The 13,671-nt window shown below is 40.1% G+C and overlaps 1 protein-coding gene across 1 annotated transcript in view; it reads right to left on the bottom strand.

The window, feature by feature from the left end:
- LOC126095456 (O-acyltransferase like protein-like) overlaps positions 1 to 13,671 on the bottom strand; it is a 359,981-nt gene that overhangs the window by 86,081 nt on the left and 260,229 nt on the right. Inside the window, exon 7 of the mRNA XM_049910248.1 lies at positions 9,525 to 9,693. Within this exon, the coding sequence (XP_049766205.1) occupies positions 9,525 to 9,693 (169 nt within the window). The remainder of the gene's footprint in view (positions 1 to 9,524; positions 9,694 to 13,671) is intronic.

Raw genomic sequence — 13,671 nt, 5'->3', positions numbered from 1 at the left:
AAGAAAGATTAAGGAAAGGCAAACCTACGTTTCTAGCATTTGTAGACTTAGAGAAAGCTTTTGACAATGTTGACTGGAATACTCTCTTTCAAATTCTAAAGGTGGCAGGGGTAAAATACAGGGAGCGAAAGGCTATTTACAATTTGTACAGAAACCAGATGGCAGTTATAAGAGTCGAGGGACATGAAAGGGAAGCAGCGGTGGGGAAGGGAGTAAGACAGGGTTGTAGCCTCTCCCCGATGTTATTCAATCTGTATATTGAGCAAGCAGTAAAGGAAACAAAAGTAAATTTCGGAGTAGGTATTAAAATACATGGAGAAGAATTAAAACATTGAGGTTTGCCGATGACATTGTAATTCTGTCAGAGACAACAAAGGACTTGGAAGTGCAGTTGAACGGAATGGATGGTATCTTGAAGGGAGGATATAAGATGAACATCAACAAAAGCAAAACGAGGATAATGGAATGTAGTGGAGTTAAGTCGGGTGATGCTGAGGGAATTAGATTAGGAAATGAGACACTTAAAGTAGTAAAGGAGTTTTGCTATTTGGGGAGCAAAATAACTGATGATGGTCGAAGTAGAGAGGATATAAAATGTAGACTGGCAATGGCAAGGAAAGCGTTTCTGAAGAAGAGAAATTTGTTAACATCGAGTATTGATTTAAGTGTCAGGAAGTCATTTCTGAAAGTATTTGTATGGAGTGTAGCCATGTATGGAAGTGAAACATGGACAGTAAATAGTTTGGACAAGAAGAGAATAGAATCTTTCGAAATGTGGTGCTACAGAAGAATGCTGAAGATTAGATGGGTAGATCACATAACTAATGAGGAAGTATTGAATAGGATTGGGGAGAAGAGAAGTTTGTGGCACAACTTGACCAGAAGAAGGGATCGGTTGGTAGGACATGTTCTGAGGCATCAAGGGATCACCAATTTAGTATTGGAGGGCAGCGTGGAGGGTAAAAATCGTAGGGGGAGACCAAGAGATGAATACACTAAGCAGATTCTGAAGGATGTAGGTTGCAGTAGGTACTGGGAGATGAAGAAGCTTGCACAGGATAGAGTAGCATGGAGAGCTGCATCAAACCAGTCTCAGGACTGAAGACCACAACAACAAGTGTTATATTATCATAACGTTATTTTGTGTTAACCACACGCCTCTGAAGCGAGATTTACGTGCAGGATATGCCAGAATAGGTGGAGACATGTCATCACTTGAAATGGAAACAGTGTTAATAGACACTACTTTGTATCATCCTGTGTTTTGCATAATTCATATGTTATCACGTATTGTAAGACAAAATAACCGACTTCAGGTGACTGAACGGAAAGAGAAAGAAGCCAGAAATTGTCTACATCCTTTTTCCTCGCAAATACGATCGCTATTTTTTTCTACTTCCGATCACCCTCGAATGTAAAATCACGTCGAAAAATCGATGAAGCTTTGCGCAGATGCCTTGCGCAATATCTCTAGTATGACCCCTGACCACCTCACGACGCACTTTTTGGTTCTGAGTGCACGGTGGGCATTGAAAGATCCTTAGAACAGTAGGCTCTCCTGCCAAGTGTGAAGTTCCTGCTGAGGGGTTCCGCCTGATTTCATACAGCCCACGTCACGTGACCAGTTGTTCATTTTTGAGAGTGAACTGATAGGGAAGTGTTCGCATTTTGTCAGTAATTTTGCGTACCGTACAGTTTTTCTGTCACTACGAGAAGCTGTGACCATCATCTGCTCCTTGGAATTAATATTTTGTTTTCAATTTGTTCGCTACTGGTACCCGAAGCTGCGGCACTTCTTAATGTAGACAAGTGGTAAATCCCTGGTCCAAGTTATGATGTCCATTCTGGTAACTTACATTTTCCAGGGGATTTTAATTTAGCCATTTATTGTAGTAGTTCACTAAATCTAAGAACATAGTATTTAAAGAACTTTGGCACTCGGCTTTGGAGGCATCCTTAAATGACATTTAAATAATCTCAAATCTTACATAAGCAACGGAGTCGTCATATTGTTCATAATGCAATCCATTCGATACCACAGTGCACAATAACTCATTCCTTCTATCCTTCCACATGGATAGTTGTGCTCCTAACTCTTAATCTACTAGAAGGAAGAAATCGATGACTGACTACTTTCATATAAAAACTGACAGGAAAACAAGTTGCGACAGATGAATTTATTGCTAAACGGATAACTTAACATTTTATCTGCCGAGATAATGATACAATATTCTTGTTTTAATTTAGCGATTTGTTAATGCCGCCCTATTAGTCGTTTAAATAATTGGTTAATTCTACACTGTTACTTGTTTAATGAGATGTTTTAAGGTATTGGGCGCGTGGGACAGTGACCTTAAATTCATAAAAGGAAGACTACAGGGCAAGAGAAGCGGACGATAACTCACGCAGAAATCATATAAAATAATAATGTAAATTTCCATAGCACTTGTAATTGGTAAAAAATTCGGGAGAACGTCTCACTGTTCATCGAAAAACGTAAGTGATGCAGTACTTTATTATTTAAATCGTTAGTGATACTGTTGCAGGCTTCAAGAAAATGTTGGATGGAATTAAACTTGTTATCGTGTTTGTTGACAAATAACTCCTGTCAGAGAGGCTATTATTCGGTCGCTCCACATGAAAATATTTCATGAGCTTAAGCTTTTCTAGGTCGAACAGACGGCGATCTCTGTTATCCGTACTGTTGTTTATAGCATACGTCATTGTCTTACTCACAGCAACCCTATCTACTTTGCAGAGAAGCACGAGATGCTATGTGTGCTTTACTGTCTGAGCAGTACACACAATCCGTCCCTTCTCTCATCTGCCTTAACGCTGTTGTTTGAAAAGCACAACAGAAAAATTTGTTCCCACCGTAGAAAAATTCTTTTCTTCCACTGCATTTCAACTCCCTTCTCCAAATAATTTCTGAAGGAGGAATGGGACTTTGTGATGATCTCCATCTATCAGAGAACTGAGTCCCGTATCTAGCTACAAAAGGCAGTTAATAAACTGTCTGCTAAAACTGTAGTACTATCACCCCTTGTTTCAGGGCGCACATTTTACCTCACTGCATGTAAGTATCCTTCTTTGCAACGAGTTCCCAACTGCGGCTGGTTTACCAACATTTCTACCACTTGGAACTGACCCCGTCATAATACGTCTCTCTTGCATATTATCAGTATTATCAGTACTATCATCAGAACTTGTAGCGGTGACGGACTTGTTACTCGTCCAATCAGTATTTTTATTCCGGATGGCTTCAGTTTTATGCAAACCTGGTTGACACCGTTATTCAAGTTGTGCTATTACTATCTTTCGTGATGTTATTATTATTATTATTATTATTTTAACTATGAGTTTTTCACGGCGGTTTTGTTGTATTGAATGTTCACGGTGCATGGTCACGTTGATTCTCCAGAAAAATCAGAACTTGCAACAACATCTATCACTGCCATCGTCAAGAAAATAGCTGACTATTGAATCAGTAACGGAACTACACTGATGTAGTACTTCGCACTGGGATAAGAGACTTTATTGACACCAACGATAAAACGTCAATCGCAGTATCATCGTCCAATCGCGATGTATAATATGAGACATCCTCTTGTGCACAGATAACTCGCTGACACACACACAAAGACACACGCACACACACACACACACACACACACACACGCACACACACACACACACACACACACATACACACTATACTTTAATTTCTGTCGGAGACATCTGATAACTTCGTCCCACAAGTAATATAGTCATTGTGCACTGTTCCAGCCTATGTTTTCTGCAGATTTCCTTGGTTATCTGACGAAATACTTCCTAATTTGGACCACTCACAGCGTGCTGTGATATTTTAATGAGAAAAACCTTACTCTTTAATGGACCGAGCCTCAAACAGCTCCCTCTGCTGTTGAGAGTAGAGAACTCGAAAAATGAAAAAGAAAATTATTGCGTCTACCCTTGCACACATAAATACACACACACATACACACTCACACACACACACACACACACACACACACACACACACACATACACACACACACTATTTTAACTACGTCTCGGTAAATGCTGTTCCTGATATAAATGAAAATAGTTCCAATTAGTTCGACCTAATTTGAGGATGTTTGCCTTGGTTGTCAACCGAATTCCGGATTGGTATGCCTCTCTAATTTATTTCAATTGGGAGCTCGGCCCACTACCAGCTCGGCAGTAACTCACTGAGAAGAACCGAAGCTCCATAATGAGGGAGATTTCAAACAGCCGGCTATACTCCTTGAAGCAAAAACGAAACCTCTAATAATAAAAAAAAGTAGCTCCATAATTTGTGTACTACACTTATAGAACCAGAAGTCGACTCAACTGTGTATAATTACCATCAAGAACTCTTTCACATACGCTATACTTTCATTTCTTGTCAATGTCATATTCTCCCATAGTGAAAGTAAAATTAACTCCTAACTCTTTGTCTTGGCCAAATTTTTGGCACGTTTCCAATGGCTGTAGGGCAAATGCCACATCTTCAAATCCCCTCCAAAATACTCCCAATAGGTATTTCACCTGTCACTGAAAAGCCCTAGACTCTACAATGGGTGTGTCTCAAACAACAATAGAGTGAAAAATAAGTAAATACATAAATACATAATTGTCATACACACAAAATACCCGCATAAATACGTACATACACACATACATACGTACGCAAGCACGTGAACAAAATTGTAATTTTTGTCTGGGAGAATGAATAACAGTGTCTCAGCAGTAAATTAAACAGTTCCAATGCTTCTGTATGATCGAGGTTTTCTGCTGACATAGGTTCGTTGTGTGATAAATGTCGGAAAAGATAAGCCTCTCTCATTAATTCCCAACTGGTTAATCCTTTTCCCCATGAAAAGCTAACATGGTAATTGTCTGAAAAGAACCACCATTCGATAAAGTATCTGACTATGAATGCGGTAGTGAGGTGATGTGTTACAGCCGTCATGAGCTTGAAGAAATGCATTCTAAGCATCAACTGCACGAATTATTGTTTATTCTTGCCTGATTTCTGTCGTAGCGACCATCATCACAGGAAGACTGCTAACAAACATGAAATAAGCAATGTACACATAAGATAACACAAATAAATCAAGTAATTATGTGGAAGTACCTAGAAAGACAATACATCAGGAGGATAAACAATTTATCTTCACTTTAGGTGAACTGAAAGTCCGCAAAGTGCAAGATGTTTACAAACTCATATGGAATACACCATGACTCTAAACAGCATGCCTAACCTGACAATAACTCACAACCTAGTATAAAGAAACATCGTGAGGACTGATCTCAGTTGAAGAGGGAATGTCAATGAACACATGCTTATACAATAACTTCAAAGAATACAACGCAAAGCATATCCTACCATATTCTATATAGGTTATACACAAAGACATACACTGTCAGCAATCAGGGAGCTTGAAACAATGTAGGTTTATCTTAGAAGAACTTTGTATTACAACATACTATTGTTATCAACAGTGTAAACATGCACAACATTCTGATAACTAATTACGGTCTGCGTGTGAAGTCGTACGGTAATACAACTTTAAATTGTTCTTGTGAACATTGTAGTTTGATATTATTATACAGATATTTATTGTTGTACGAATGGACCAATATTTATTTTATGTCAGAATTTGTATTCTTGACATTTTCTATACTTAGAGTGAGCCAATGTAGTAACATAATAATAATGTCCTATGAGAATGTTGCTTCGATAACATAAACAACATTTTGTGCGTATTATGTATCCTACACTGTATGTTACCCAATGTTTAAATAATCTATATTTCGAGATTTAGTCTGGTCGATGCTTGTAATTTGAATGATTAATGCCCAAGGTTTAGATAACATGATTACTGATTAATACTTGAGGTGAAATTGTTGCCTTTTGTTGACATTATGCTCCTTCAGAAATTAACTAATATATGTTCATATAACTTGATATGTTATACGAAACATAGGACTAAATTGTCTTGTATTTAACAGGTGGGCTCTGCTCTATTTATTTTTGATGTAACCTCATAGTTGCAAGCTATATACTGTATAAATAATCTATTTTTATTATGTCTGTGATAGTGATTACTAATTGATTGTTTACTGGACATTCATCAATTACAAACATTAGAAATATGTTGACAGGAACTAAGACTTTATGGGATTTAAGACAGTATATGAAGCATTAGCCATCCCATTACTTTAAGTACCACTCTTTGGGTAGTAATTTCATTGTGCTTCCATGAATACTGTGTGTTTTTACACTGTTGATAACAATGACACATTGTAATATGATGAAATTGTAAGACATACATTTATTTTTCTTAATTCTATATCTCTGATACTTTATATTTTTGTATACCCATATCGAATATGACAGGATGTGCTTTACATTGTAATTTTAAAAGTTTTTGTATATGCATCTTTTCATTGACGTTATCCATTTACCTTACCTAAGTCCTCACGCTACTTCCTTCATACTTGTTTGTGAGTTACTGTGAGGTCAATTTTACGTTGTTAAGAGCCATGGAATACTACATATGTTTTTGTAAACATCTTATAATTTTGAGAACTTTTTATTCACATGAAGGAAAGATGAATCACTTACTCATCTGATGTACTGCTTTTGTACATAATTTTGTTAACCTGTTTACATGACTAAGTGTACAGAGCATATTTTACTATACCCCACACTTTATGTACCAGTGATGTTCGTTACAAATCTGGAAGCTTTTCGAACAGACTCTCTCACATAACTGCCACATTTACTTGGAACATTGTAATCATCTGAGACTGATGACCTGTGAAGTACAGTTATGTATTTGTCTCTCAGAAGAAAATGGAAAAATTGCGTTATTCAGCAGTGATAATTTTAAAATTGTTGAAACAGTTTTAGAGATTCTTACGCTGCAGAGTTGCAACAGTTAAATTAATATTTTCAGCAATGTAAGAAGTTATTTAGGAAAATTTGCCACAAACTGAGCTAGAAAGAAATAATATTATCAAACCTTCAAAATAATATGACAAGTTATGAAGATTCAATTACAACATATTTATTTAAATGGTCAGTACCATACATTATAAGAGATCTACTCTGGCTATTTGAGAATATTTGGACAAACAGGAAAGATTCTGGACTAAACTCATGTATGAGTGTATCATACAAAATATTCTGAAAAATTTTCTGGACAGTGTTGAAGAATCTTCAGACAAGAAAATCGGAGAATAACGGGGTGGTTTCTGAAAAATAAGATCCAGTACAAATCATTTTCGGTGCAGACTGTTAATCAGCAAACCTAAATACTATAATATATTGATTTCATGAAGCATTTGAATCGGCAGACAATGTTCTAAGAAGTTTAGCTATTGAGTGAAAGCTATGTGAGAAATATCTCGAAGATATGAAATAATAACTAGTGTAAGTGAAAGAGATTATTCGTAATCCTCATTCTGCCTTAGAAAAATTTAAACGTATGAAATATGAAAATTCAAATGCTAAGAAGGAACTCGAATGCAATGAAGGCGTATTGACTACCTTTTGCAGACGATTTTGCAATACTTTTACAAAATTCTAACGCAAACAGTTATTCAAATAAATCTTCAAGAATGAACAGCCAATAAAACTTGTCTCAAAGTTACATCTGAAAAAAAAAATTCAATAAAAATATCAAATATCGCCAAAATACTTAGAAACACAGTTATGAAGAATTAATGAGGAAGATAATTTACATTTCTTTGAGTAACTGCGCAGCAGAATGTGCTAGAAATATGTGCAATAAATGTAAGATCTGTAAAATGAAAAGGGTGTAAAGTCTAAGTTAAGACATCCAAATAAAAAAAAACGCGAAACGAAAAGAACGTAGTAAGAGCCGACTCTTTACATTCACGTGGTTGTTTAACAATGATCTACACGCTAGAAAGAATACAGTTATTTGAAAGATGTATTATTAGAAAAAATAATGGAACTGTAACAAGAGAAGATTGAAAAAGAAGACGCGCTGTGAAATCCGACGAAATATAGAGAAAAAATTACAGCTACTGGCAAAGGAATAGTTAAAATTCTTTGGAAACCTTTAGAAAATGAATCAGAAGCGTCTAACATAGTAATCATTCAATTTCTAGGAAAAAGAAGTCAATAAAAAATGGACTATGGAGAAAAGAAAGGAACTAAAAATAAATAATATAAAAGAATCGGAAATAAGGGAAAGATAATAGGTTAATAAAAATACTAAATTTAGAAAATTTTATAATCAAAATAAATAAGAAATCAGAAACAATATGGACAAAGGAAGAAAATGACAATACAGGGAAATAATAAAAGAGTACTAACGCAATTAGAAAAAGAGTATTAATACCAGTAAAAAAAGAGAAGGAAAGGAGAGAATTCGGTGCTGTTGGGTAATCCCATTTGATCATCATGAAGGCAAAAATATAAAATTAAATTAAATATGTCAAGAACGATGAAGAAATAGCAGACTTATGGAGATTCAAGATATCAGTTTTTTTAATCACGCTTTTTTGAACGGTGTAGACACCGTGTATTTTGGCTGTAGTTTTACTGCACTGCATTGCAGTGTCTGCAATGTATGAATCGCTAATTGCTCCACACAGTACAGCTTGCTGCGTGGCAGAAAATGTTTTTCTGATTTGTTCGTATAATTCGTTGCGTTTCTCATTCTCTCTTATTTTCCAGCCTCCTCTTGTTGCACTGCATCCATTATTTTTCCCGTAATACATCTCTGAATTACCTCTATCTATCTAGCATGTAGGTCACTGTTAAGCAGCCACATGAATGTAAAGACGATATTACAAGTATTACAAGCATGTGTTGTAAAGAACAAAGATGCATTTCCGAACGAACATTACATTGTTCTTAACAACACAGGAACTGCCATACCTTATTTATCGCTGATTCGAGGCAGTGACCTACAGTTAAAATGTCCTCCCCTTTGCGAGTGCGAGGACAAGTTGTGTCGCAGGAGCGACGACATATGAAAGTTTGGGTCTGGCTTCGAGTCGTGCACGGGTAGCCAAAGCGGTTAAGGCGACCGCTCACGTGGAAATCCTGATCCGACACATATTTTCACTGTCGTCGTTCCGTTATACTACGGATAGCTGTTCCCAATCGTAACTGCGAATACATTTCAAGAATGTAAAGAGTCGAGCCTTACCACTGTCCGACTTACGACGTAGACCTGTCAGTACGACTGTTGCCGTTAATAATCCGTAATAGAAGAACTGACAGCCTTGAATGAGGGCAACATGGGAGCCAAACAGCACAAATCTACTAGAAACGTATATAGTTATTGTATCTAGTGTTGCTGGTGCTCGGAATATTGGAAGAATAACTAAAAATCGGAAAGCAACACAGCAGATGCAGCGTCTGCTTTATTGGAGCAGCACGCCGACCTGGCTGGACACAAACTCCTCAGCGTCGGTAGGCAGGGGTCAGTGGCAGTGTTAGAGGCAGAGCTCACCGGCCGGTCGGCGTGCACGTAGTTGTTGACGTGCAGCAGGTTGGTCCAGAGGTGCGCGCGGCAGTTGTCCACCTCGCGGCCCACCTTCTGCTTCCAGAGCGGGCCCGATCCCAGCCCGTAGAGACAGTAAAGCTGGAACACCAATACCGTGGCGTACGCCGGCGTCATCCTGCAACAGAAGGCCCCACCCACTCCTTTGTCTCTGATGGATTTTCTGTTACGTACCGTTTACGACTTCCAAATGTGTGGTATACAGGGAGATTTTTTTCACCGTGTACAAATTTTCGGGATTGATCGATGAGAGGATACGGAACAAAAAAGGTGTAATGAATTTATGTCCGGAAATGCATGGGTTTTATGCTAGAGACCATTTCATTAATCACGTTTTGTTACACAATCTGTACGCTGTACCATGCAGTCACAGTTACAGCATGAATAGTTCCCTCCTAGAGAGTACCACCGTTCCTCATACGTCATGTCCTAGCGCCCTCTTCTGCCATAGTCAGTTGTGTCCAATTCACTTTCTCGATGTAGTGAATGTAGTACAGCGTTGGACACAAGGGTTCCGCATTGGAATCGAGAGCTTGACGACATGATGTTTACTTACGGAAAGGCAAGTGGCAATGGGCAGTGGCAGCAATATTATATCAGGAGACTTATCTCCACGGACAATAACCGCAACATTCAATGTTTGCAAACTTGTTTCGCCTTTTGTCACAGACAGGCTCGCTTCAGGAAGCAGTTAATCATGCAGGAAATACCCGAAATGTTCGGACACCAGACTTGGAGGAGAAGGTGTTTAACTCTGGGGAAGGCGACCACCGTGTCAGTTCCAGGCAGTTGGCTCGCGAGTACAGAGTAAGCCGGACGACCACGTGGAACATTCTCCATGACAATTGTTACTAGCCTTATCACATATAGCGTGTGCAGGGCATACTAGCGACAGACTATCCACATGGGGAGAAGTTTTGTCACTGGTTTCTTCAACAGGCAACCACGATTCCGGAATTTGTGTCATCCATCCTCTTCACAGATGAGGTCACCTTTACATGGAATATTATCTTCAATTTTCATAACAGCCATCTGTGGGATGGTATGCAGAACCCCCCATGGTATGGTGATCGTGCATCATTAGCATTGGTGCAGCCACAGTGTACGGGCCACGATAATTGGCGACAGTATTTTGGGACTAGGCTTCCTTCCACGTCTCCTAACATGCCGGAACTATCGGCGTTTCTTGCTCTGACTTTGCGTCCCTCGCTGGAAGAAATGCCATTGATGATTCGAAGAGTTATGTGACTGCTAAATGATGGTGCTCCAGCTCACTTCACCGTTAACGTCCGGACGCATCTCAATCGTGTCTTCCTTGGTCAATGGATCGGACGAGGGTGGCCTGCTCGTTCACCGGATCTCAGCCCGTGCGATTTCTGATTATGGGGACATCTCAAAATTATCGTGTACGCAGAGCCCATTCCAGATATGGAGACACTGGAACAGCGTATTCATGCTGCCTTTGACGGTGTTCAGATGCAGCCTGGCCGATGTGATAGTGTGACAGAACATGCTATGGCGCGTACACACATGCGTTGAGGCACATCGAAATCATTTTCAACACGTACTGTAACTATGGCTGCATGGTACAGCGTGTATTAGATCCTAGTCCCTGAAACAATGTATGACTGGATAAATGGTCTCTAGCATGGAAACCATACATTTCGGGATATAAGTTCATTAGACCTGTTTTGTTCCGTATCCTCTCATCGATCAATCCATAGAGTTTGTACACAGTGGAAAAACAGTATATTCCAGTCAGCGTTGTCAAGCACTTTTTGTAAATATATGAAGGCTGTAAATGTACCTTAACCATTTTCAGTCTACAACTGCTCCTGTCAAATTAAAACTATGTGCCAGAACATGCGACCTTTTCCTTACGCAGGAAAGTGGGCTACAGACTGAGCTACCCACACACGACTCGCGTTCGACTTCACAGCCTTTTTTCCACCAATACCTCTTCTCGTACCTCGCAAACTTTACAGGAGTTGTCCTGCTGGCCACATGGACTAGCACTCTTACAGGAAAGGATGTTAGGGAGACATGGATTAGCCACAGCCTGGAACTGTTTTTCTACAATGGCTACTGATTAGATTAGTGCAACAGTCGTTATAAAAATAGCAACAAGATTGAAGATGGCATGCATCGAACTTCAAACAGCCATTAAGTGTAATACGTAATAGGATGTATAAATGACAACCGTTTCAGGGACACCGCAGGAAACAGGTATGAGTAACGCCATCTACATTTTATAAACGTATCAAAAAAAGTTTTGTGTCACCTCGGTTCGGAGGTTTCCGGAACTGGGACAGAAAATTAGAAGAGAGATCAATTTCAACATCATTTCCGCCCTTTTTATTGGTCAAAGAAAAGAGCGTTTGGCGTCATTGGCCGGGAGGCCCCTTACGGGGCAGGTCCGACCGTTTATTGCTCATGAAAACCACACATTGCGTGTTGTACCACCATACAGCGACACTTCCAGAGGTGGTGGTCCAGATTGCTGTACACACCGGCACCTCTAATACCCCATAGCACGTCCTCTTGCATTGATGTATGCCTGTATTCGTCGTGGCATACTATCCACAAGTTCATCAAGGCACTGTTGGTCCATATTGTCCCTCTCCTCAACAGAGACTCGACGTAGATCCCTCAGGGTGGTTGGTGGATCACGTCGTCCATAGGTTCTAGGCGCTGCAGTCCGGAACGGCGGGACTGCTACGGTCGCAGGTTCGAATCCTGCCTCGGGCATGGATGTGTGTGATGTCTTTAGGTTAGTTAGGTTTAAGTAGTTCTAAGTTCTAAGGGACTGATGACCTAAGATGTTAAGTCCCATAGTGCTCAGAGCCATTTGAACCATTTTGAACGTCGTCCATAGACAGCCCTTTTCAGTCTATCCCAGGCATATTTAATAAGGTTCATGTCTGCAGAACATGCTGGACACTCTAGTCGATCTATGTCGTTATCATGAAGGAAGTCATTCACAAGATGTGCAAGATGGGGGCGCAAATTGTCGTCCATGAAGACGAATGTCTCGCCAATATGCTGCCGATAAGGTTGTACTATCGGTCAGAACAATGGCATTCACCTATGGTACAGTCGTTACGGCGCCTTCCATGACCACCGGCGGCTTACGTCGGCCCCACATAATGCCACCCAAAACAGCAGGGGACCTCCACATTGCTGCAGTCGCTGGACAGTGTTTCTATCGCGTTCAGCCTGACCGCGTTGCTTCCAAACACGTGTCCGACGATTGTCTGGTTGAAGGCATATGCGACGCACATCGGTGAAGATAACGTGAGGCCAATCCTGAGCGGTCCACTCGGCATGTTGTTGGGCTCATCTGTACCGCGTTGCATGGTGTCGTGGTTGCAAAGATGGACCTCGTCATGGACGTCGAGAGTGAAGTTGTGCGTCATGCAGTCTCTTCCGCACAGATTCAATTGTAACACGACGTCCTGTGGCTACAAGACAAGCATTATTCAACATGTTGGCGTTGCTGTCAGTGTTCTTCCGAGCGATAATCTGTAGGTAGTGGTCATCCACTGGAGTAGTAGCCCTTGGGAAGCCTTAGCGAGGCATGTCATCGACGGTTCCTGTCTCTCTGTATCTCGTCTATGTCCGAACAACATCGCTTTGATTCACTCCGAGACGCCTAGACACTTCTCTTGTTCAGAGCCCTTCCTGGCACAAAGTAACAATGCGTACGCGATGGAACCTCGGTATTGACCGTCTAGGCATGGTTAAACTACAGACAACATGAGCCGTGTACCTTCTTCCTGGTGGAATGACTGTAACTGATCGGCTGTCGGACCCCCTCCGTCTAATAGCCGCTGTTGATGCACGGTTGTTTACATCTTTCGGCGGATTTAATGACATCTGTAAACAGTCAAAGGGCTTGTGTCTGTGATACAACATACACAGTCAACGTCTATCTTCAGGACTTATGGGAACCGTAGTGATGAAAAACTTTTTTTGTTGTGTATATATGAGGGAAGACTGCGCAGCGAATTTTCCATTCAGAAACCATAATTGAATATTTGCTGCTTGCGAGAAGTTCGTGTTATGGCTTTTGTAAGAAGGAGAGCCGTACACCAGC

Source organism: Schistocerca cancellata, chromosome 8, assembly GCF_023864275.1.
Source record: "Schistocerca cancellata isolate TAMUIC-IGC-003103 chromosome 8, iqSchCanc2.1, whole genome shotgun sequence".
Taxonomy (NCBI): Eukaryota; Metazoa; Arthropoda; class Insecta; order Orthoptera; family Acrididae; genus Schistocerca; species Schistocerca cancellata.
Note: the sequence above shows the minus strand (reverse complement) of the source record. Positions and strands in the feature narration are given on the sequence as shown.